The 23,326-nt window shown below is 36.5% G+C and overlaps 1 protein-coding gene across 16 annotated transcripts in view; it reads right to left on the minus strand.

The window, feature by feature from the left end:
- Nucleotides 1–23,326, minus strand: part of MYCBP2 (MYC binding protein 2) — a 174,772-nt gene that overhangs the window by 90,099 nt on the left and 61,347 nt on the right. For 14 of the 16 annotated variants that reach the window (XM_038144827.1, XM_038144890.1, XM_038144763.1 and 11 more), the window contains exons 18-26: nt 22,694–22,801; nt 14,738–14,857; nt 14,008–14,089; nt 7,996–8,113; nt 6,293–6,497; nt 5,786–5,939; nt 2,628–2,800; nt 1,439–1,564; nt 1,223–1,350 (exon numbers count right to left, since the gene is read on the minus strand). In XM_038144827.1, coding sequence (XP_038000755.1) covers nt 1,223–1,350; nt 1,439–1,564; nt 2,628–2,800; nt 5,786–5,939; nt 6,293–6,497; nt 7,996–8,113; nt 14,008–14,089; nt 14,738–14,857; nt 22,694–22,801 — 1,214 coding nt within the window. Of the gene's footprint in view, nt 1–1,222; nt 1,351–1,438; nt 1,565–2,627; nt 2,801–5,785; nt 5,940–6,292; nt 6,498–7,995; nt 8,114–11,891; nt 11,980–14,007; nt 14,090–14,737; nt 14,858–22,693; nt 22,802–23,326 lie in introns of those variants that run through there. The other 2 variants (XM_038144794.1, XM_038144879.1) reach the window with 2 other exon arrangements.

A 23,326-nucleotide genomic window follows, 5' to 3' on the forward strand; every position in this document is an offset into this window, starting at 1 on the left:
TGCAAACAAGACAAAAGCAGAGCATCTAAAAAAGGCAAAGTTGGGCAGAAGTTGCAGGTTTTCCATCACCAACTGAAATGCATATAAACGCAGGATATTCTCAGCTTCTCTGGAAAGGGACAGTTTGACAGCTCAGCAGAGGCAGTCAATAGTGCCATTAACAGTTGGTGACTCAGACAAAACACAATACCTAAGAGAAGTTTGTTTTCTTACTTACAAATGATTTCTACCATTTGCTGATTTTGAAAAAGGTGACAATACGTGTCTATGACTTCTCTTGCAAACACCTATTTAATACACAGCTTATTTCTGACAGGACTGGCAGATCTTACCTTGGCTATAAGCTAATCCTAAACAAACTGAAAAAATAAAGTTAGAGTATTATCATAACATTATTACCACTGGTATTTAAAAGGGGCGATTAATGTTAAGTTTCTTGGCTGTACTTAGTTATTTGCAATTCTCAGTCATTACGTTAAACTAGAATAAAGTGCAACTACTTATTTTGGATTTCCTGTTGGCTTAGGCAAATATTACTGCTAAGCATGTCATCCATTTCCCTAGAATAAACCTCAATACCTATACATCTGAAAATAGAGGAAGAAAATTTCCAAAACTGGAGCTCTTACACCAGTGTGTGTTTCTGTGAGGTTGATTTATCCAAAACCAGATTTATTTATTTTAAAATAATCAGCACACCTGCTCCACCAGTAATTATTTGGCACAATTGTATTTGCTACCATTTTCTCTCAGTTGAAGAAACCCAGCCCAGAAGCTATTCTGAGAGCAGTTCGAGAAAGAAGTGGCAGGGAATGTGGAAAGCAATGGCTCCTGATTAGGACTCTTTTTCTGCTTTTAAGAACAGCTCCTCATGCATCACATAGGATGCGATTTTAACCTGAAGCCCACAACACCAATCTTATGCTGGTGGATCTTGGAGCTTTGTGTAAATAGATCACAGAACCATTCAGACCACTAAAATACCTGTCCGAGATATCCCTAGGATGGCACAGCATTTAATGAAGGTAAGAATGGGCCAATTTCATGAAAAGAATGGTAATTCTCAGCTGTCTACTTCATCCACTGTGCCTGCATAATGCTCTCTCTTTACATACAGTAAACTCATTCATGAAGAAATAACACTAATCATGGTTTTAGATAGGATTACTGAAAGTTGTGATTTTGAGATATAATATTGCTTAAACAAAACAAAACCTCCTACCTTTATTTTAGCAGTGTATTCACCTCTACCACCAAAAAGACCAAGACCACCTAGCAATATATCTGTATCAGCACAGAAACGGATGGCTTCTACTGAGTGGGCTGAATAACCCCAGCCTCCTCCATGACCTGCAGAAAAAAACCCCAACAAAATATAATTAGCCTGTGGTTCTGCAAGCTGATCAGTTTGTACTATGAAATTTTAGTGTATACATACTTTCAAATCTGTTAACAACACTATAGTCCTCTTTAGAATAAACTTTCATTACTGCTTGAGTCTCTTCTTCTGTATTTGCAACACCCATTTTTAAGTCCTGCATAGCAGCCAAAGTATCAAGGCAACCTAAAAGAAAGCAAAACCAAAAAGATCCCAAATTCACTCACTGTTGATTATAATCATTAAAATAGAAATGAATACCAGTTAAGAAAATCAAAGCAATCTAACTGTTTTGGTCCTACACCACACATATGCTACCAAGAAGCTTTATACTTTTGATTAGGTTAAGGGTCACTGCTGCAGAATCTCAAGGCTTGCTAATGAACATAAACTTCCTTTATTATCCAGAATAACAAACAAATGTGATTAAAACTACTCTGAAACTTTTCCAATTGCAAATAAATTGCCAGTAACACTTTTTTTTCCTTTTTACACTTAAAATATTACCCAAAATGAGTTGAAGTAGGTACTGAATTACGATCAGATTTGAAAGTCTTCACAAAAGGTATTTTGTTTCATACACATAAGTACCTAACACGCCTTACTTTGACACAGACACAAAGAAGTGCTGCTCAAGTTGAAAGTTATCACACCTCTAGCACACAATGAAGTGAGCAGGTCAAGGAACAGATGACTTATCACAATCAGTGGACAAGAGAGTTAAAATAACTGGGTATGCTGCACATGGCCAGTTCATACATGAACACAATGTACTTAGGTATTGAATCTTTAGACTAAAAAAAAAAAAACTACAAAAGGAAATAATATTTCCCTAAGTGACTCATTATACAAACTGCAAAGATTTTATATACTGCATTTTCTTTAAAGTAAAAGTAACTTACTGAAGATCACTTTTTCCAAGTTTGAGTTCTTTGTTTTGAGATTCCAGGTTAAGACTACTGACTTTATTCTGTGGACTTTCCAAAAAGATCATCTAGGAAGGCGTCTTACTTTATTATGTAGGCATCTAACAAGTTTCACCAGAACTCTAAAATCCTCTAACATCACTAAGATGGTAGAATATAACTTTTATAATTTGGCTGATGTAGTTAAGAGAAATGGTGGAAGACTACAAAATGAAATTTTAACTGAAAAAGTCAGGAAGTTTTTAGATTACAATTTGTTTATACATTAAGTTATGTTAATTTATTTTATCTAAGGTTTTGACCCATGAACTATAAATACATACCTAGAATATGCAAAGCTGCATGAGATCTGGTGGTTAGAGCTTTGGAACCTGTTGGCAGAGCAAGTTCTGGACTCAAAATACTACACCGGGATTGCATGTCTGGAGCTGAGGGAAGCCTGGAATCGGCAACTACTGCGTTGTAACTCCACAGTTCCCTGGCATTTGGGCGAAACCTAGAGCAAGAGAAAATAGATTGAACAAAACACATGATCTACTGAAAAAATACAAAACCTTACCAACAATTACATTTTTAAGATAATTAATGTAAAATGTAGACCTGCTGGTATAAACTCTTGAAACTGAGCATCACTATCGCAAATACATGAAAACTTTACCAGCTTAACACTCCAGCAAATGAAAAGACACAAAACCATTATTATACCTTAAGTCAAAAAGTCGTATTATGGGTTTAGAAATTTCAGAAAATATTAAGACATTTCTCAAAACTAACAAATGTTAAAACAGTATTATCTATTAAGAAGTGTGAAGTAACTAGCAAAGTACTAAACAGAAGGGCAGATGTGTTCAGAAATTTTAAAGATGCCAAGTGAAAGGAAAAGGCTTACCTTCAAATAAGAGAAAAAAATCTTGAGGAATCCAACGTATTTTGTTTGGGCTTTTTTAAATGGGTAACATCGCCTCATGAGTTTTTAAGGGATTATAAAAAAGGGCAGCATAAACAAGGGAATACAAAGACTTTCTATAATATAGATTAACACATAGAAAAAAAGAAAATGAAATATTTGAAACCACTATGTAAAAGGAAAAACAGTAAGAAGACATAAGTCTATGGGAGTGTTCTGAACAAACAAAAGAAATTTTCACTTGCTACACTTTCAAAAATCTAACGGATAACGAAATAGTTTTAGCTAAAAATATTAAAGGGCACCATATGTATTCAGGATTTTAACAAGTTAACAATGTCCAAATTTATACACGTGACATTCCACATCCACTTGAATTTCACTAAGAGATTAAGCCACAAAGCTTTGAAGATGTTTAAGCTGCACATCATCAGAATCTTGTCTCTGTACAAGAAACTGAACTCATCACTTAAATAGGCATGAATCCAAATGTCCAGAAATAATAATATACTAAGTATTTAACTACTAATAGGCATATTTATTAACATGTCTCTTCTTCATACTATTTTAGCATTTTTTATGAACAAGAATGGGATATAACAGAGAAATAAATCTGCACAGTTTCAGAAAACGCACTCTTCAGTTAAGTATTTAAGCTCTAGATTTAGTTCTATAGTCCCCACAGTACTACAAGATAGTAAAGTATCTCAATTCATGTTTATCCGTAATATCTAACATGTGACTTTGTACTTCCTCAAGCCAAATAACCATTTTATTGTCCTCAAGTTGAGTATCATTACCTTGCCTCCCCTGAAACATGCTGTGTTCCCATGGGCCATTGATAACTGGTTCAGTTCACAAATTGAGTCTTTCAGTGGATTTAAACATACTGAAAATATAGAACTCTACAGGATGTGGGTGCTACTGAAAGATACTTTAAACAACTCAGAGATTTTAGAGGAGCTAAAATAAGTTAGAGATAAGCTTTATTGGAGTAATTAAAATAAACAGGTAGGCCTTGATGAAGTTAAGAGTTAGTAGTTAACTAATAATTGATTGCTTGTCAACATAATGTTTGGTTAGCTGGGTTTATAATGAAGAATATAGAAAGTGACAAATAGCTTTTAGGAACATAAGACAGTTGTGGGCGTCCTCTGTTCTGAAACCAACTGAAGACAAGGAATGGGAGTTCTACCAAGGGTTCATTTGTCATATTTGCATTGAAAAGGTAGAAAGGTCAGAACGAGGAAGACTACATTTACTTCCTCATTTTGGGACGCCTTCCCATGAAAGGGACCACTGACCCATTTCAAGGAACACACTGCGCATGCTTAATAACTTTTGAACTAATTAACATACGAAGCGGGGAATGGGATGTACCAAAATTATGAATATGTATTTGTATTTTGGGTATTCAATACTTGTATAGATAAAAGAATTCTGTAATCACCCGTAAATTGCAGTGTGTATTTGGGAGCTATCCTGCACGGTGCCCGGCGTCGCAATAAACATACACTTTCTAACTTTAAACTGTTAAGAGAGTTTTTGTCCTTCACAGTTGGATATCAGTACTAGATCAATATCCATATTTTAATAAATCACTACTCTTACTTCTAATCTCAGCATAATTTAAGTAAGAACTGAATCAGTGAGAGTCAATCCTGCAGATGTGCCAAATGCAGAACTGCAACCATCCAAGGTACTTCCTATGTCATAAAGGAATGTGCCTGGCAAACGCATGCTTCAATGTTAATTGGCTGTTAAGTTCTTGAATCTCAATTTTGCATTAAGACATCCAAAGTAGGATGCAAATAGCTTTTAAAGACATGATCCTATGAGATACCATCTTTTCCAGATGAATGCTGGCTAGCTGGTTCCCTGCATCACTCGAACTTGTTTTGTCTTCAAGCAATTTAAATATCATCAAGCTCTTGAACTCAGATGGAAGTTCAGATTTCTCTCCAAATCCTAGTTAATACAGCTTTTAAATTGTTATAGAAGAATTGAATGTTATGATTCTGTGTTGGAACAAAGGCTTATTATCTACACTCGCCCAAAGACTACACTCCAAAGACTGAAATAAATACAATTGGTCTGAATGTCTATGCCATCTAAATAAACACCTTTATTTTGACCTCCCAAAATGTCAGAACTGAAAAGAATACCACTGCTCCAACCTTTCTCTAGTGGTCTTAACCACTAATGCCTGACAGAAGAACAACAATTTAAGACACACACATATGGCAAGGAAGTTATTTAGTCAAATGTTAAGTAGATAGAGGAAAGGGATTTAAGAGAGTAAAGAAACAAACCAGATTTGAATCCCCAAAATATTATGAGACTGGGATGAGAATGATGCAAAAAAGGAAAGAAATTTTAAAAATGCAGGCCAGAGAACATGTTTGTTTTGGGCTTACTTGAACAAACCATCCAAAAATGTGAAAAATATTTATGGAAGACTAAAAATTGTTTTTCATTTATAAGGAAAATGAGCATAATCAAATCTCCAGCCTTGCACAATATTTTAAAAAGTATTTATATATTAATATTTTAATAGCTATAATCCACACTTGCCTCCAAATAACATCATAGACAGGATCCAGACACACACCAGAACCTTGAAGGTCTTCCTGCTCAGAATCATTGAATGTTTTGCAACTGCCATCTACTTTGTTTATCAGAAGACATTTAAAAGGAGGAGGTTCTGATATTGAAGCTGGTACTAAACCTAGATCAGGGAGCAAAAAGAGCAAACATGAAGACACCACTCATTAATGCTTCATGCTTAGAAAATGCCACATTATACAGTAGGGAAGAACAGACATACTGCTACAACAAAAATATAAAATGGTGGTAAGGTTTAAATACAGGTGAAGGTTAGACTTTCACATCATTATTTTTAATAAAAACCATCTTTCTAAAGAAAGGATCATCATATGCAGTAAAACTAGAAGGAAAAAATATTTTCAGTCCCTCCACCCTTGTTTTTGACTTTATGCTCCTCTATTGTTCACACAACTGAACCCACTTTCTCCTTCAGTACTTCTCTAAGCATTTAAAATAATATAGAAGAGTTCTTGCCTATTATATGTCTGCTTGCAAATATCTCTGATGTAGCAAGCACATGAGAATTAATGAGAGCTTCGTCAATCCGGAGAAAAGTCTGGTCCCCGCTCGCTCCAATCCACGTAGCTTTGCGCCCATATTTGGAGCCTATGTTAGGCATAGGTGCTGGTTTGGCATTCCAGTAAGGCATATCCAGAATTGGTCTGCCAAGCTGACCTTTCTGTAGGAAGAATGCAAGAATCAGTAAGTTACTAACAGTAACAGTCTCAAAGATGGATAAATTACTTCAGTAGTTTTATCACACAAAATTGTTAAGCTAGAAAAGAATTTACCCCAAAACTACCTTCTAAATGCAGTGGTTGCTCCAAGTAAGTGTTACACATTTAACTACAAGGAACAAGTTACTGACAGACATACTCCTCTCTTTTCAGGTTTTTTGAGTAAAGTTTTTGTTAAATACAACTCAAACTCTCTATGATGGATAACCCTCCTCTCCATCTTCAGAATCAAATATAAAAGCATTGTTGTCCTATAGCATTCAATATCTGATCAACGTCAGTGCTAAACAAGGAATAGATTCATAAGGAAAAAAATTATATTCAGATATATTCAGACAGACAGTCCAAGTCCCATTCAATTCTGAACTTATATGGACTAAGTTTTATACAGCAAATACCTCTTCAAAGTACATAGAAACAGATCAGCATGTCAAACTTGAGCTAAAAACAGTGCCTCAGCAAGCACTTCTGCACATGCTCATGAACACTTATCTGGAGGCCTAGGGCTTTACCTCTATGTACAGCTAGTTACTGAGATGGACCAACAGTTCATACGGTGCACCTCAGTATGCAGAAAGAACTGCTGCCAGAAACCTGCTCATGCTCCATCTACCTCCCCCAGGCACAGAAAATGCACTGCATGCCAATGAAGTTAAAATTATTAGAGAAAATAAAAACGTGTAATACAGCAAATGTCTTCTGTTTGGCACATTACTCATCTTTCTTCGTAACAACTTAAGTAGGTAAACTTGGTGAAGAGATTTTCAAGTAATGTGGTAAAAAGACTTCAAAAGTTGAAATTTCTCTTCTGTTGTGTCTGGCAGTATGTAGTTTTTAAAGCATGTAAAAATAGCTCAGGACTTATACGCTACAAGGGGCATCTTTGCAAACACAGGGAGGCACAGAGGGAAGTAAACAATGTTTAAATACTTGCTTAGTGAATATAAGAATGGATTCCACATGGACATGGGGAAACATACATCATGTGGATATGAAAGAAGACTACTGGAGTTGTGGTGTGTGGTACTGAGAAATAACCCCTCCCTTCAAGCGTAAGCAGAACTTCTGCAACTCATTGCTCTTTCTATGGAAGAACCCAGGACACTTTTTCTATCAAATGGAGACAGGTAATAGAATAGGCAACATTTACTTAGAACTAAGCTTGAAATAGTAAGAGTTTGAGAAAATTGGTGCACCTTATAAAATAACACTGTTTTAAATCTTTATCTTCATTAAATATAAAAAAACCCCAAGAATTCCTGGCATTATGCTTTTCTAACCAGAACAATATTAAAGGCTACATTTTAAAATATAACAGGTGTTGAAGACATGCAGAAGTCATGCACAGTTCTATCAGAGCAAGTATAAGCAGTCTTGAAAGGTCTCTGAACAACATATGAACTACTAGCTTATTCCCATAAGCAAGTAACATTTCCTTACTGAGAAACTTCCAAATGTGAAAACCTGGCCATCCATTAAGAGAATAGCTGTGTGGTTGCTCCCAGCAGTAACTTGTGTACTAGGACCTGGTAATGCTTGCACCAAAGTAGGACATCCCCTAGACAAAAATAAATTAACTCTATGTCAATACATGGTCACGCAGCATTTAAAACATACGTTAGTATTATAAGTATTCCAATTGCTGTGAAATATATTCACTAGATATATATATATACAATGGAAAGTTAGAGCCAAGAAACATCTTACATATTAAACCAACAGAGGTTTGAAAGACTGCACCAACAGACTGTTTGAAAGATAGTTAAGTTTATGCCATTCTGTTACAGGGAAACAGATCAAAGACCCTCTCTTCAGTTAAACTCAGAAATTAGCATAGAATAAAAATTATTAATTTAATATATAATTCTAAAATTACAGATGTGTAGATACAATAACATATACAAGTGTGTGTTTTTGTATGAATACAAAATATATTGCAATGAAATGTAGCAGCCTTACTCCAGTACAGTTACAAGAAGCAATATTGCTACAGCGCTCTCAAGATCACTGGCTAGGGAATTATAAAAGAAATAAAGGTCTACTCCTCTCCATCAGCTCCTCTCCCATCAAACTCAGACTCAATAAAGAATAGACCTCTCCAAACTCTTTTCCAGAGAGATATGAAAAGGTCTAATCCATTTGTCTCCCAAATATGGACAGACATAACAAAATAAGCTTTCCATTTCAGTAAAAATGAAGGGGAAAAAATGACAGGGTGTTCAAGATACAAAGAAAGAAAACTTGAACTGATGACCTGGAATAGAAAGAGCACAAAAGATAAAAAGTATTAAACACTAAAATTTTTATCTCAATACCAACAAAGAGAACAGAAACCTACAAGACTTTGAATCCCATAATGAATGTCTACTTAGACTTAATATTTCCTGTGGAGTTAAAGACTGTGAATTTGAAGAACAAGTTATTCCCACAATAATTTTATGTTTGGAAACTGGGCTCAGAGTTATACAGAGGACGACAGCACTATGTGAACTTACTTTTTAGCACAGCCTTTCAAAAGTAGGGTAATCTAAAATAAGAACAGGTTGTTTTATACTGGAATAAAAAAAGCCCAGCCCATAGTTAGCTAGTGATTGTTTAGCAGCTGATGTGCTAAAAGATAGTTCATCTCAAAGTTCTGATTTTGGCTGAATTGCAGGTAAGATAGAAGTCAAGAAAGTATGAGCAAGGTGAAGCATCATGTTGAGCAGAAAAAGGGTAGGTGGGAAGATGTGAACATACCAAAAATGTGGAACAGAGGAATGTAGCATGAAGGTAAGTTGATAACCTAAAGAAGGATGAACACAGGTATAGAGAAAAAGTATTCTTTCGTGGTAAATGTAGCTTTCAGTGGGTGACTAGTGAAGATGGAGGGACTGAAGGGCAGAATAAAATTAAGTAGAGGATGTACAACATGACACTCATATTTAGGCGCTTATCTTGGGCTATAGGCACATGGATTTGGACATCACTATGATTATACACAGACACAGAGCATAGTTTAGCAGCACCAATGATGAAATTTAAAAAAAAACCCTTTACATTCGTCTCCCATTAACTTTAAGGAAACTCAAAAAGGCATCAAAACATAAATAAAACACAACTGTAACTAACTCAAAAGCACCCCTGTTAAAAGGAAATATTATTATCATAAGATTTTTCTTCCTCTCCCTCAAAATTATGATAGCAGCAGGCATGAAATTATCAATCACATCTTTATTTAAAAAATAGTGAATATTTTATCTTTTAATGCTTAAAAACTAAACTATTATCACCATAACTATTTATTTTTCTGTTCTTCCAATTGAATCTATCAGCAGTGTTATATGAATGCTGTTTGATAGAGGCTATTTGATAGCCTCTTGGCAACAGCAGAACAAAATCAAATAAGCCACTAATGCAGAGAGAGGAAATACATTACACTCTTAAGTAGCTTTTTCATTAAGATCACCCAACTTTGGGAATGGTCAACTACAGTCTATCAGTTCAATTAGAAATTAACAGAAAAAAAAATCTAAGATACTTAATTACATCATAAAATAAACATGAATTTCAAAAAACTAGTTTTCACTTCATAAAAGGAAGAGGATTTTAAAAAAATACAGACAGTTTGACTAGTGCACATAGAATTTAAAACCTGTGGTACTATTGAGTGTTTCCCTATCCCCCTGGAACTCAACACAGGAAAGCTCAGAATAGACACTGAAGAGTCTGAGAGACTCTGGGCAAAGTTTTAACAACCAAAGTTTCTCCATCTGAATCAAAGAAAACAAGGGCTATCTTCCTGGGATGGAGTGGAAAGACATGCTGGTATTAAAGTCACAGAACGTTTGGCCAATCACAAAAGACCAGCCTCAGCTATAGAGAAATCACCCTGAGATCCCTTGGGAAAAAGTAACAACTGCTGAATAACTGAGCAGACGTACATGCATCAGGTAACCCCGGATCCTGAAAAAGGTCCAGATGCATTCTGGCTGTCCACATGGAAACCCTCTTCCATCCCAAAGGGTAAGTATTTCTCAGAGCAGTTGTAGTCTTTGAAAATTCATCATGCATGACATGTTGGAACAATCGCTGTCCGTGGTACTTATGCAGCCAACAGCTGCCTGCCAGCTCCCAAAACACGTCATTTGGGGCAGCTGACCGTGGTGCTGGAAACACAGTTCACTGGGAAATGTGACTGTGCAGCAGAAAAGAGGAAACCAGCAGCAACTTCTGTCCATTGCAAGCAGAGTTGCACAACTTTATTACAGAGGAAACGGAGATTTTTGTATTTTAGAAGTCACTCCATTTCAGAGGAAATTTGGTGAAAAGATGTAAATATGACCTGCACTCTACCACTGGAGTAAAATAATCAGAAAATACACCTAGAAACATGGTCCTAACAATGGATAATGGATATAAACAGATATCCTAAAAACAGATAATGGAACACTTTTTCTTCCCCCCTGGAGTTACTAATAGAATATAGTCTCTATTCTTTATCTTCAAGTGGAACATAGCTGATCATCTATGGAAGGTCTGATCAGTTTGGTTTATGTCTTGAACCTTTGGAAGCAAAATCCTATCAAGACCATATCACTTCAGTCATTCCATTTCTGGAGTTTGACTGTCAGGTCATGTACTTGCTACTGGAGTGCTGAAGTCAAGAGTTTGTACAAAAAAATGCAGACAAATTTTGAACAGTAACAGAAAGATCCTGGAGTTTAATTTCCAGCTTCTTGACAGAAGCATCAGCAACAACACACCTTTGCTTACCTGAGCACAATACATGCTATTTTTCACCAAGACTAGATACTGCAAAGCATTTCTTGCTTCCACTGAGTTTCTATTCACCAGCATCTAATTTGAGGAGAAGCACAGACTGACAAGTCTTTCATGTAGTGAATAGCTTATCAACATCTGTCACTGTGGATGTTACAACAAAAAGCCTACACAGGCTAATTTAATGGTTCCAGCTTACTGATAGGGCATGTAATTTACCTCATTCCTACTCAAGTAGAGGAAGAATTTGTGATGTTTACAATATTCTAATAGAAGAGTCTAGAATCTCCTTAATTAAGGAGCAAGACATGTCTGAACAGGTGTTCAGAATTTAAAATACTTGAACACTTTCAAGACTTTGAAAAATATAGTCTCACTACTGAATCTTTACACTGCAAGTCTAAAGTCTCTGAAAGGATGCCTAAATATTACTTTTCTTTTTTTTCTCCTCTCTCTTCTCTCTCTCTCTCTCCCAGAAATATAGTAGAGTATCAGTTCCTGAATTCAGAAGATGATGCTCTTCCTGAGGTCAATACAGGCAATGTGACACACTGCATGACTGACATACCACTGACCTGGCAGGAGCTGGCCATCTGAGCACCACTGCGTCCCAACTGAGGTGGAACTCTGCATAAGGAAGGATTCCCTGTTTCCTTCTCTGAATCCCTTACTGTGAGGACAGAGGAGAGATCTCTACTTAAAGCTGGAAAAAGAAGTACATCAATGAAGAAATTATAATTTGAATGATGGTGCTAAATAGCAATATAGTACTATAGCCAGTTCTCATGCATAGGACATACTCCAAATTTCTTCAAGGCTTTTATCAGACACTTTCTAGGTCTGACATAGAATGATATAAAGGTCTGTGCCATGTCACTGGCACCTCCTCAGCTTCTACTTCTGGTCAAGCACTATCCTTCAGCACAAGAATTTTCATATTCTCCTTTAGGATCTCACTTGGAACTACTACTCATCTTCATACAGTTTCTGTCAAAATAAGCAACAGATGGAGGGTTTACCACCTCAAACACTGACAAATACAGCAGGTATCTCCGAAGCCTTCTGAAAAGCCAAGCGATTTCATCAAAGTTAGAAATAGGTGACATTAAGTTAACAGTACAAATGCCACTGCTATGTGTACCTCTTCAGTCTTTAAGACAGAAACCAGCCTTTTTCTAACAGCAACTTGAATTGCTAGTTTAAGCCATTGTTCCTTGGAACAAACACCCAAGAATTTCCAGGAAGGAAGAACAAAGTACTTGTCTGCAGTATGACTCTATCAGAGACAGAAACCCAGACTGCATTCACCAGTCTAATGCAAACTGAGTAGGAGTAACAGCTCAGAGACTACTGTCTCTGGCACAGCAACCAATACAATGCAATATTTCCAGTATACTTTCTTTCTTCCCTCTCCCCCTTTGGCTTGGTGAATCCAATGCAAGTTTTAAGATGATGAAGATTTCTTCAGGAACTTGACAAAAGAAAGGGTTTTGAAGTCTCCAAAGAGATTAGGAGGACAGATGTTCTTTTATTTTCACCTGACTGCTACAAGAGAAACGAGAGATCTGAAGACAGGTCATGGATGTTCCACTCTGTACGCCTTCTACATAAGGATACTAAGCATTACATACACAAAGCCTCAAAGATTCCTACTACAGAAACTCCCACTGTGTGCATCATATGGCATATGTACATGTCCAAAGACCTAAATCACATTTCCTTTTATGGAAGGACAATGTGTTTTTTTATGTACTTTAATGAAAAGATGTGACTCTAAGCATTAAATACTAAGGGTGAGATTTAGCTTCACGGTAAAGACATCTATATTTAATTATCTACTCTCTCACTGTAGTCAATGGAGATCAGGCTTACAGAGCTACTAAGCACACCACACCTAAAGCATGTAACCAGTGGCTGGTTAGTCAAATACCTGCCCATGCTCTGTTGATTTCTCTATTTCCATTGACTACAGCGAAAGCACACATCACTCTTCTGCCAACACCCAAACGAAAAGGTCTATAAAATGCAAAACAAATTACTACAAAACGCAGCTGAGAACAAAGCTTAGGGACTTCATTTGGGAGATAACTTCATTTGGGAGCAAAAAATGAGACTTCATCATAACTGAATTGAGATTAGCTCAGCTGGTCAGAGCACAGTGCTAGTAACACCAAGGTTGTGGGTTTGATCCTCACACAGGCCATTCAATTAAGAGCTGGACACAATCCTTGTGGGTCCCTGCCAATGCAGAACATTCCATGATTCTGTGAACTCTTATCACTGATTTAACAGAAACAGGTTCATCAGGTTTACAATATCATACTATTTCAATTATTGCATATGTACTATTTTACAGAAATAATGAAATCTTAATGAGGCATCAGTGTAATTCTCATTGATGCACGGAGAGATAAAGAGACAGAAGTCTTTCAAACTATTATTAAAGCAATGCTATTAACTATGCACAGAAGATTTCATACATTAAATAAATTACTTATACAGTACAAGAGTACTGTCATTGCATCAATATTCAGGGGGTTATAGGGAGTAAGTGCCGAACAAGAGCTCTTCAACTTTATTTGGTCTATATTTGAATTTTCACAATTGCTAGCTACAGAGAGCCAGAAATGTAGCCATTTCTTATGCAGCAGTACAGTAATACACAATCACATCCTCTGATTACCAGCTTACCTGGAATTAACATCACCATGTCCAAGCTGACCATGCTGCCCATATCCAAACGTGTAAACATCACCATTCTCCATCAAAACCACTGAAAAACAACAAAACATTTTTCTGACATACACACATGACATGGCACTGCACCAGTCCTGGTTACCCTTCTGAGTAGCAGTTTATGATTCCCAAGAGATTCAGATCAGATTCCACAACCCATAACAACGAGCACCTCTATGCAGGAGTAGAGCTCTGCCATGCAGATGTTTTAAATTGACTCCAAAATTGATTACAACCTCTGATGTAACTCAATATATGATACTTATAGCCCTTTGCACTCCTAAAGGACAGTGAGATGGTTTCATTGCTGGAATAAGGGAGGTGATGTGAGGATTTGGGTGGTGATCTTACTTTAGCCTGTAATAAAATGGCATAAAATATGTAAGGGAAGGTTTAGGCTGGATATTGGGAAAAAGTTCTTCACCCAGAGGGTAGCTGGACACTGCAATAAGCTCCACAAGGAAGTAGTCACAGAAGCCTGAGAGAGTTCAGGAAGTGTTTGGACAATACTCTTAGGCACATGGTGAGATTCCCTGAGATGTGACAAAATGACCCTGCCATGTTTTCAACTTTAAGCACTCCTGCATATATCCATTTTAAAAATTGAACACAAAGCAGTGAATACACATATGACAACCTTAAAAAAATCCTCTATTATAATTAACATTGATTTATTTGTTTTTACCTGAATGGTGAAATCCACAACTGACTTGTACAGCTCGCAGCTCACAGTCAAAGCGGACAGCCCCTGGTGGATACGTTGTGATTTTGCTGGCATCCTTCTCACCTCTTTCTCCACTTCCATCTATAAACAAGACTTACAATTATATACCATGCATTCTAATAAAGTTATATAAGAAGAATTAATAGAACAAGGACAGTAAATAACTCCCCACTCCACTACTTGTAAGGTAGAAAAGAGAACTCACAGAGTAGCAAAAGAGCTCAAAATGCGGAATCGAAGCAGATGCGGAAGATGACAGAAACTCTACTTTTAAACAATGCTCTATAAAGATATACATTGGAAAAGATCCTCTAAAGCAGAAACTTCCCAATAAGCAGACAAAAAGAACCAAGGAAACAGAAAATGCAAACTTCAGAAGCTTTGCTTAAAAGCCATCACTTTCACTCTTCAGTAAGGTAGCATTAGTAAGTAGGCAACACTGTAGTTAGACTTAACAGGCATAGCCTAGTCCACCTTTTCCAATTACTACTCTTTAAGGAGTTTACTTGACTCCAATTCAGCCACAGAACCCCCGTTTTAAGCAGGTGACAATTACTTACACAGCTCATTTCTAACAATGCAGACAATCTCCAGGAGCATGTTTCCTGTCTGCTTCCAAGCATTTTAAGACAACATTTCTGTGATTTCTTTTAGTAAGCATGTACGAGTTTAGTAAGTACAAAGTGCATTATTGATTCCTAAAGTCAAATGGCCTTCACATTGAACTGCAATGTGTTATTCCTAATTTTCCTGCAAGCTACCATCCTCTCCAGAAATCAGAATGTTTCCATCATCTGTTAAACTTTAGTCACTCTCTATCTAGCGTAGAGAAATGACAAAAATATATGAAGCGAGAAATAGCTGCACACAGAAGACTGCACAATGTCTCTGTGGTAAGTCTGAGTACTGCTCTATTAACAAAACTGATACAGGGAAACAGTTGCTTCTCAAAGAATTCAAGGTATTGTTAAATTTAGACTGCTACTTAGAATTTCAACATGTTTCCCTGAATAATCAGTGGAAGTCTGAACTTCAAGACTTCATTATTCCCTCTGTGAAGCATAATAATTACAAACTGAAAAAAATTTTTAATATAATTCTGCTTTTATGCATATTGATCAAATTTTTCTTTTTATTGCAGAGAAACTGCTGATACAGTAAAGTCATTTCACATTTTCTTTACATGCCAGTTTTTAAACATCTTACTGTTCAAAGAAAAAAGTTATTTTCTAGTGATGACTTGAGTATAGAAATTATAGGAATCTGCATGCAGTTCACATCTGTAAAGAACAGTGTGTATAGGTAGTAAAGGTTGTGAAGAATTAGGTTTAATAGCATAGGTTAAGTATCCCTTTGAAGCATGCACTACATGCTGGATATGTGTGAAATGGAGACGTGGTTAAGAAAACCTGTCTCTCAGAATTGCCATGGCATTTTTGAGGTTGTGTACTATCAGACTACACACAAATTTTAAGAAGTGTCTCTGAAGGTTTGTGTGCAGGTTTTCTGTTTTTATTTGGGTTTTTTTTTTTGTATTGGTAATAAAAGCAAATATAAAGAGACAGAATCATCATTGAACAACAACCTCCTCAAAATTACAGTTTTCCTCTTCGTCTCATAATTCTGCCTTAAGCAGCTCACAGTTTTTTAGTCAAGTTTTACCACTTCTCAAATACAGAACCTTTGAAGTTTTTATGCCTACTCTTGCATTGAACTCTATGTGCCCAAGTAATCAGGAGTGGTTCTAGCAGCTGATATTGCCCCCAAAATTATTTATTCAGCAGTCTGCTTACTGCTTCCCAAGTTCATACAAGTTTTTCAGACAGGAGCAGAAAACCAGCTGATTATTCTGGAAGTCTACCTGTGGACCCTGTATACCCTCCTCCCTCAGACACTGCTGAAAAATAAAAAATATGATCTCTCCTACTGTGTAAATACACTTAAATTATCACCTGTCAGAAATACACATGTCCAGTAAGAATGTGTCCTGGCTGCATGCACTTCCAGTGAAACACACTGAGCATACAGCAACCATGTCACCTATGCAGTCACATCAGCAAAATGCAGCAGCAGGTGTCTTCTGGTCATGTAACAGCAGCTTATCAAGTGATCTGCAGAAACTTAAAGAGGCACATGTGCATTTCTGCCTCACTATAAGAAAAACATCCTGTTCTAAAGGGCTTCAAAAACCACTAATAAGAAGTTGGGGATTCCTGTTACCTCAGCTGATAAATGTGATACTATAATTAAATAAAACTTGATTCTAGATATAGGCCCATTTTCTCCAAAGTCGTAAATGAAAGCACAATACAGTACTTCCCTTGAGGAAATACTAAATATTAGTGTGCAAGATACAGAGACAAGTACCATCCCATGAAACAAGTTTTGCAATTACGTATCTGAGAAATAAATTTATTTTAAAGGATAAAGTTTTACGAAGTTGGCGATTTCAATTTTCAAAGCTAACTTCTCAAAGGCTCTAAGAATGCAGGAATAGAAAGAAGCAACTATCTTTCATATATATCTTAGTTTGCTCAAGTGTGAAATTTTTTAACTGAAAACAGAATTCCTGTCAGCCTTTTCTGCATGGTTACTAACTGTCTCAAGAGTTTTGAATTGTTTGCATCTTCAAAACTTGATAAGCACTTTATAATTTATGCGTGGTGCAATAAAACCCTTGCAACTAAAACAGCTAGTCTTGTTTAGGAAAAAAAAGGTCTTTTGACCAAAATACACAAAGCCAAATAGAATATCATGATATAATTGCTTACTTTTAGAGCCATATTTCTTCACTACAGTGTTTATCTGTTACTCCATTACATGGCCAATACATATCATATTTTTCCAGCAGCACTGGCTAGGAGAACTTACACTTAGAGATAAGGCTGCAAATAAACTGGGTCATCTTCTTTCCTTCCATTACTTTCAAGTAGTCAAAGCTTTTTAAAAAAATGTGGGTCAAAAGTAGATGCTGAAAGCTTATTTGCATGTCTCAAGGAACAACTGTAACTAGGGAGATACACATTTGTTTTCCTTCAAACAATTGTGCACTTTTTCATTTCATTAAAAGTAATATCAAAATAACTGTTCCTGAAAGGAAAGCATAAAAACCCTGCTGAAGCAGAGACTCTTCTTGTTGGATGCATTGGAACCTTTAAGCAGAGCAAGTTAGTATCTCCAGCGTTCTCCAACTGGAGTACCACTGAACAGCATCTTTGACTCCATCTCTCTGAGAGAGAAGAAAACCCCAAGGAAAAGTACTTTCTGCTGTAAACACAGAGGGGTGTGCTCCATGAACAACTTCACGATCATGGGTTTTCATCTCTGATACCACAAAGTTGGGGAAGGAAAGAGAGAGAACTGCAAATATAACCAACCAATCCCCACTACACCACTCAGAAAGTTCTTAATTCCTGAAGACTGTTTTCGTTGGCCATTAAACGTGCTTAGAAGTTCTCTTGGCTCATATTGCTGCCACAAAAACCACTGCTTTCCAGGAACAGAGGAAAAGCCCATTCAGACTCAATAACAAGTGAAGTAATAAGCTTTAAATGAGACCTCTTCTGGCAAAAAACCCAAACCCAGCATCATTACAGAAAGATATGGTGAGCCCTTGCTTGGCCCAGACCAGAGGAAAAGCATTTTTTTAGCGTGCTCCAACAGCAAGGGTGGAGATATTCCATTTCTTACCACCCATCTTTGGAGGAGAGAAAAAGCACTTCTAAAGATGTTAGAAGAAAAGTGTTAATGGAATGTTACTGTATATTAAAAATTCTTACATTAACTGTCTCTTCAGACCACATCACATGCCAACAAATCTTGGTTCTGTTCAGCAGTAATCACCCAAATAAAGCATATTGGTCAAGTTACTGGTTAGTCTCTGTGATGTCCAGCTCTCACAGGGTGTACTGAGTAATTACAGACTTTATAGTAATTTACAGACTTTATAGACAACATTAAATAATCAGCCTGGGTCTGCAGCATCTTGGCTGTCTACCCCAGGCTGCAGCTGAAATATCTGTAACCAATTTTATACCTACAGTGGAGGGGGAAAAGGAATATACTCTGGAATATACAATCATCCATCCTGTGAGGGCAGCACAAAAACTAAGTCTGTTGGATTCTTTAAAGGTTGCTACAGAGCTTACTTGAGTTTATAGGTGAAAGAAATACAATATGCAGTCACAAGTGCATAACACGCACAATAAAGTGATAACAAACTCACATTCTATAAACTCAGGTTCAGATGCAAGTTTTTCATTGTCAGCTGTTACACTCCAATGAGTGCTTCAAACTACTCTGCCCTTCAAATGGTATCTTAGACAGCCAAAAAGTTAAAAAATTCTAAGTAAGTTTTCTTGAACATCTGGTAATTTTGTCTTAGTATTTGCAAAATGGTTGACCTATACCTTGTTCCATCCATGCAGGTTCAGCTTCATCTAGTCTTAGTCATTTTGAGGGTATTTGTTTCATATTCCTTAAAATGTTTACCACTACTTCCAAAGACAGGAAAAAGGTGGCATTCAAACTGCTAAATCTTAGCTGACTCAAGAAGCCTACTTTGTTTTTTATTTCTACTTAGTTCATTTCTGCAGTTGAGAAAATTTTACAGACTTTCATTAATCCTTTTGATGCCTTAAGTTTTAGTTTTCGTATTTTCCAGATTCTGTACTGCATTAGTATATAACTCTGAACTTCATATAAAATGTTAGCAAGTTATTCTCACAGTTCAGTTAGACAAAATGATCCTTTTCCAGCCTGAGAACCAAGGACACCATTACAGCTTCAGACCCAAAAAGTATAAACAGCAGCGAACTGAGGAGAGCAAACTGGGAGGATGGGACTTCATGACCTGAAGCTGTAATTGAACAATTAACCCTAATATGGAAATGGACCAAAAACTTCTAGAAGTGTGAAAACTCATGACTCAGTGTTCATCTTGAGCAGAGGCACCGCTGTGTTCTTGTACTGCCCAAGGTGTATCCTTTGAAGGCCTTTTCAATAAATACCTACTTTATTCCTTTAACACTTGTGTAGCCTCCGTTCTAGGTATCCCCTCTAGGCATCACTTTTTACTAAGATGCTCAGTTACGGGAATCCACAGGGATTGGAGATGTAGACTGGAAGCTCACTACCTCATTAAAGAATAAGGATGAAGCACGAGCTCATTTTTCTTCTTAGTGCCAAACCACTACATGAATACCAAAAATGTCATACCTTATCCCTTCCATTTAATTGTTAAAGACACAGAAGACACAGATCAGGAAGAATATGCTTAATTATGCAATTTTTTGCAGTAACAATGATCTTGATATGCAGACCCTACAAATGTGAAAATAGTAAATGACAATAGCAAGATTTCTAAAAAACCTGCTGTTTCAGTGAAACTGAAGGAGTTTTCAACTGGACAACCAAACAGATGAATTCACAGACAAGTGACAGACATGTGGATTATGATGAAAAAATTCTCACTCTGAGTGTGATGAAACACTGCAACACGATGCTCAGAGAAATCAAGGATGTCTCACTCCCAGAGTGTTCTAGGCCAGGCTGGATGGGGCTTTGAGCAACCTGATCTAATAGAAGGTGTCCCCTCCACGTCAAGGCGGTTGGGACTGGATGATCTTAAAGGTCCTTCCAATCGAAACCACTCCATGACTCCAAGGTTTGACAATATGTACAAGTACATATCAAGTATACTTTTGATATTAGACAATAATTGTCTGAAGAAGTCCTGAGGAAGCTGTCCACATTCAAGTTTAAATATCATTATGAAGAGAAGTTCTGCAGCTGCAAGCAGAGAAGTGGCAACCAGCAAGTTTAGTACCAGCCTTATCAGTACTACCAGCCCAACTAAACATTCCTTGCTCAAAGATCTTGAAGGTCTGGTTGGTGTGAAGAAGACTACTATAGCAGAAATGTCTGAAGGAAGGAGGACAATCTGGAAAGCATCATGTTCAAAAATAAAATAATTTGCTGATTTCAATGTGATAATGTCCTTTTATATCTGCTCTATTAGTGCTTTTACATTCTTCTTTAAGAAGAGAGGCATGCCTTCTAAAATAAAAAATGTACATTATCTTTTTCACAATTCTCACCTTGCCTGTTACTTGGATAACAACCCCACTCCACCAGTTTTCCTTTTTCCCTTGGAATCTCTTTGAGAAATTAAGGAGTCTTTCTAGTTCCTAGCCAAATTTATGACTGTCTTTTGAAAGACAGTCTTCTGAGGCAGAGAAGGGTCTAAAAGTTTACTTGAAAACCTCCATATCTGTTTACCATAAGACACAAAGAACTAAAATAAACTGAGTATTTCCTTCCATACAGCCTTCCTTAAAGAAAAAGAAATTTCAGTTCTACAGGGCATATCTGACCAAAGTCTTCCATCACAACACAGACCTTTATACTGTTCTTTCAACGCCAAGAGGCAACATAAGCCTCAAACTGACACTAATGAATACACCTCTTGTAAGGAGATACTTGATCTGAAATGAGTTCCAACAACTAACACATTCCAAAAAAGCGCAGATGGAGGCAGGACAAGCATACTCCTTTATGCACTTGCCTGTGGAGTCAAGGGTTTGCAGTACAACTAGCAGTAGTACCCAGCTCAAGAATAATGGCCATCAGCAAATTGTCACTCATGTAACAACACTGAAATTTAGTATGTGCTCTTTCAGCAGGCAACCTCTCCAGTGAGATAATGATAGGTTATTCTACTAAGTCCATCAAGACTTAAAGCTCAGACAATATGCCTTCCAAAGACTGAATGTTATGCAGATTTAAAGTATCAGATTTTGCTTTCATTTCCTTAAAGTAAACTTAAGATGATTTCACGATCCAGTACGTTCATATAACTCAGTAAGGCCATCACCCACACACACTGAAACTTTATCCCATAAGGCTTCAAACTGATATACAGTTCGTTTGCACACATGCCAAATACAATCAGTAACTTCCACTAATCCAACTGAAATGCCATACTAACTCTTTTAATATTTAGCTATTCTTCAGAAAAGAGTTGAAGCATTCTGGGTTCACCATTTTTAGGAGCTTCCTCCTTTGACCAGGTCTCTAACCTCCATTTCACGTATTTATCGTCTACATATAAATAATGTATGTACAGACATATCAATACACAGATATGTACAAAAACTACAAGCAGACTTCAGACAGCTCAACTTCAGTAAGTCCAGTTAGTAATACACTAACACTTTCTAAGAAATATGTAAGTCATTTATAGCTGAACAAACGGCACACTTTGAAATTGAAGATATAAGGAACTGGCTTGCCAGACATACAAAAATGTCTGAAATATCAAGACACCTCCATACTTGTACTCTATAAACTGAAGAATATTGAAGAGAGAAGTGTGTATTTTGATTCATATTCTCCCCATTCAAAGTTAGCAAAAAGTAGTGTTTACATTATTTCAAATATTTTACTCCAGAAAGTGCTTGTTGAAAGGTAACATAGCTATGAGAAGATTTATGCCAGAATTATCAAGCCTGGAACTGATATGTTAAAGTAAACACCCCAAAAACACAACACAAAGGACAAAAACCAGAAATGAAGTGCAACAATCTTGAGTCACTCTAACATATTATGCTTCCTACAGTAAAAATAAAGAATGAGACAGCATTAGAAATGAGAGAAGACACACAGAAAGACAAAGCATATTTCACAAAAAAAGGGGAAAGAAAAACAAAGACGATGTGGACTAATGAACATTTACGCTTCTAAAGAAAGGTCAACATTTAAATGCGTTTTCTTTCTCCTCAGGTAACAAGATACTAACAGGAAGAAAAGGCAGAACTCATTTTGTGCAGTTCTTTGAAAAGACAGATGCAGCATCTGGAAGAAGTGACTGGGAGGCTGGGCTTATTTCCACCCTAGTCAATAAGGAAGACCAAATACCTTTGTGCTTGTCCCGTTTATGCTTTAGCGGTGCTGGAGAGAGTCTGATTCTGGCTAGAGCCTGTTCTCGATGGTTCATAAAAATAGGACCAGGAATTACAAGGGGGCCTGAGGAGAAACATTTTGCACATGCATAGGAAAGCTCACAAAATGGAAACAGTGTGTTAAACAAAATTCAAATTAAAAGCAATGAAAAAAAACCAAAAAGAATAATAATTATAAACTTGTTTTCTTAAATTCAGAAGACCTTAAAATATAAGAAAGTTGCCATTTCTTGATAACTTATGTGAAAAACCAGTAAACATCTCATCGTGATAGTTTTACCTGAATTTTTAAGTATGCAACTGTACTGCAAGCAATGGAAATACAACATACACTAGAGTAAAATTTGATAACAAATACCCATTATTGCCTTGAAAAAATAAAAAGAATAATTATCACACCTTAAATCCTATATGTAACATTTAAAATACTGATTTGGAACAAGAGCATAATATAAATGCTAAATTTAAAAACCACCACCATAAACTTGTTTGCAATTACTATATTTAAGATGCAGAGTTATAACTTTTAAGGAAAAAGTTCCATGCTTCACAAAGAAAGTTATTTAAATCATATGACTCTTTTCTTATC

The sequence above is a fragment of the Motacilla alba genome, chromosome 1 (assembly GCF_015832195.1).
Source record: "Motacilla alba alba isolate MOTALB_02 chromosome 1, Motacilla_alba_V1.0_pri, whole genome shotgun sequence".
In the NCBI taxonomy this organism is placed as follows: Eukaryota; Metazoa; Chordata; class Aves; order Passeriformes; family Motacillidae; genus Motacilla; species Motacilla alba.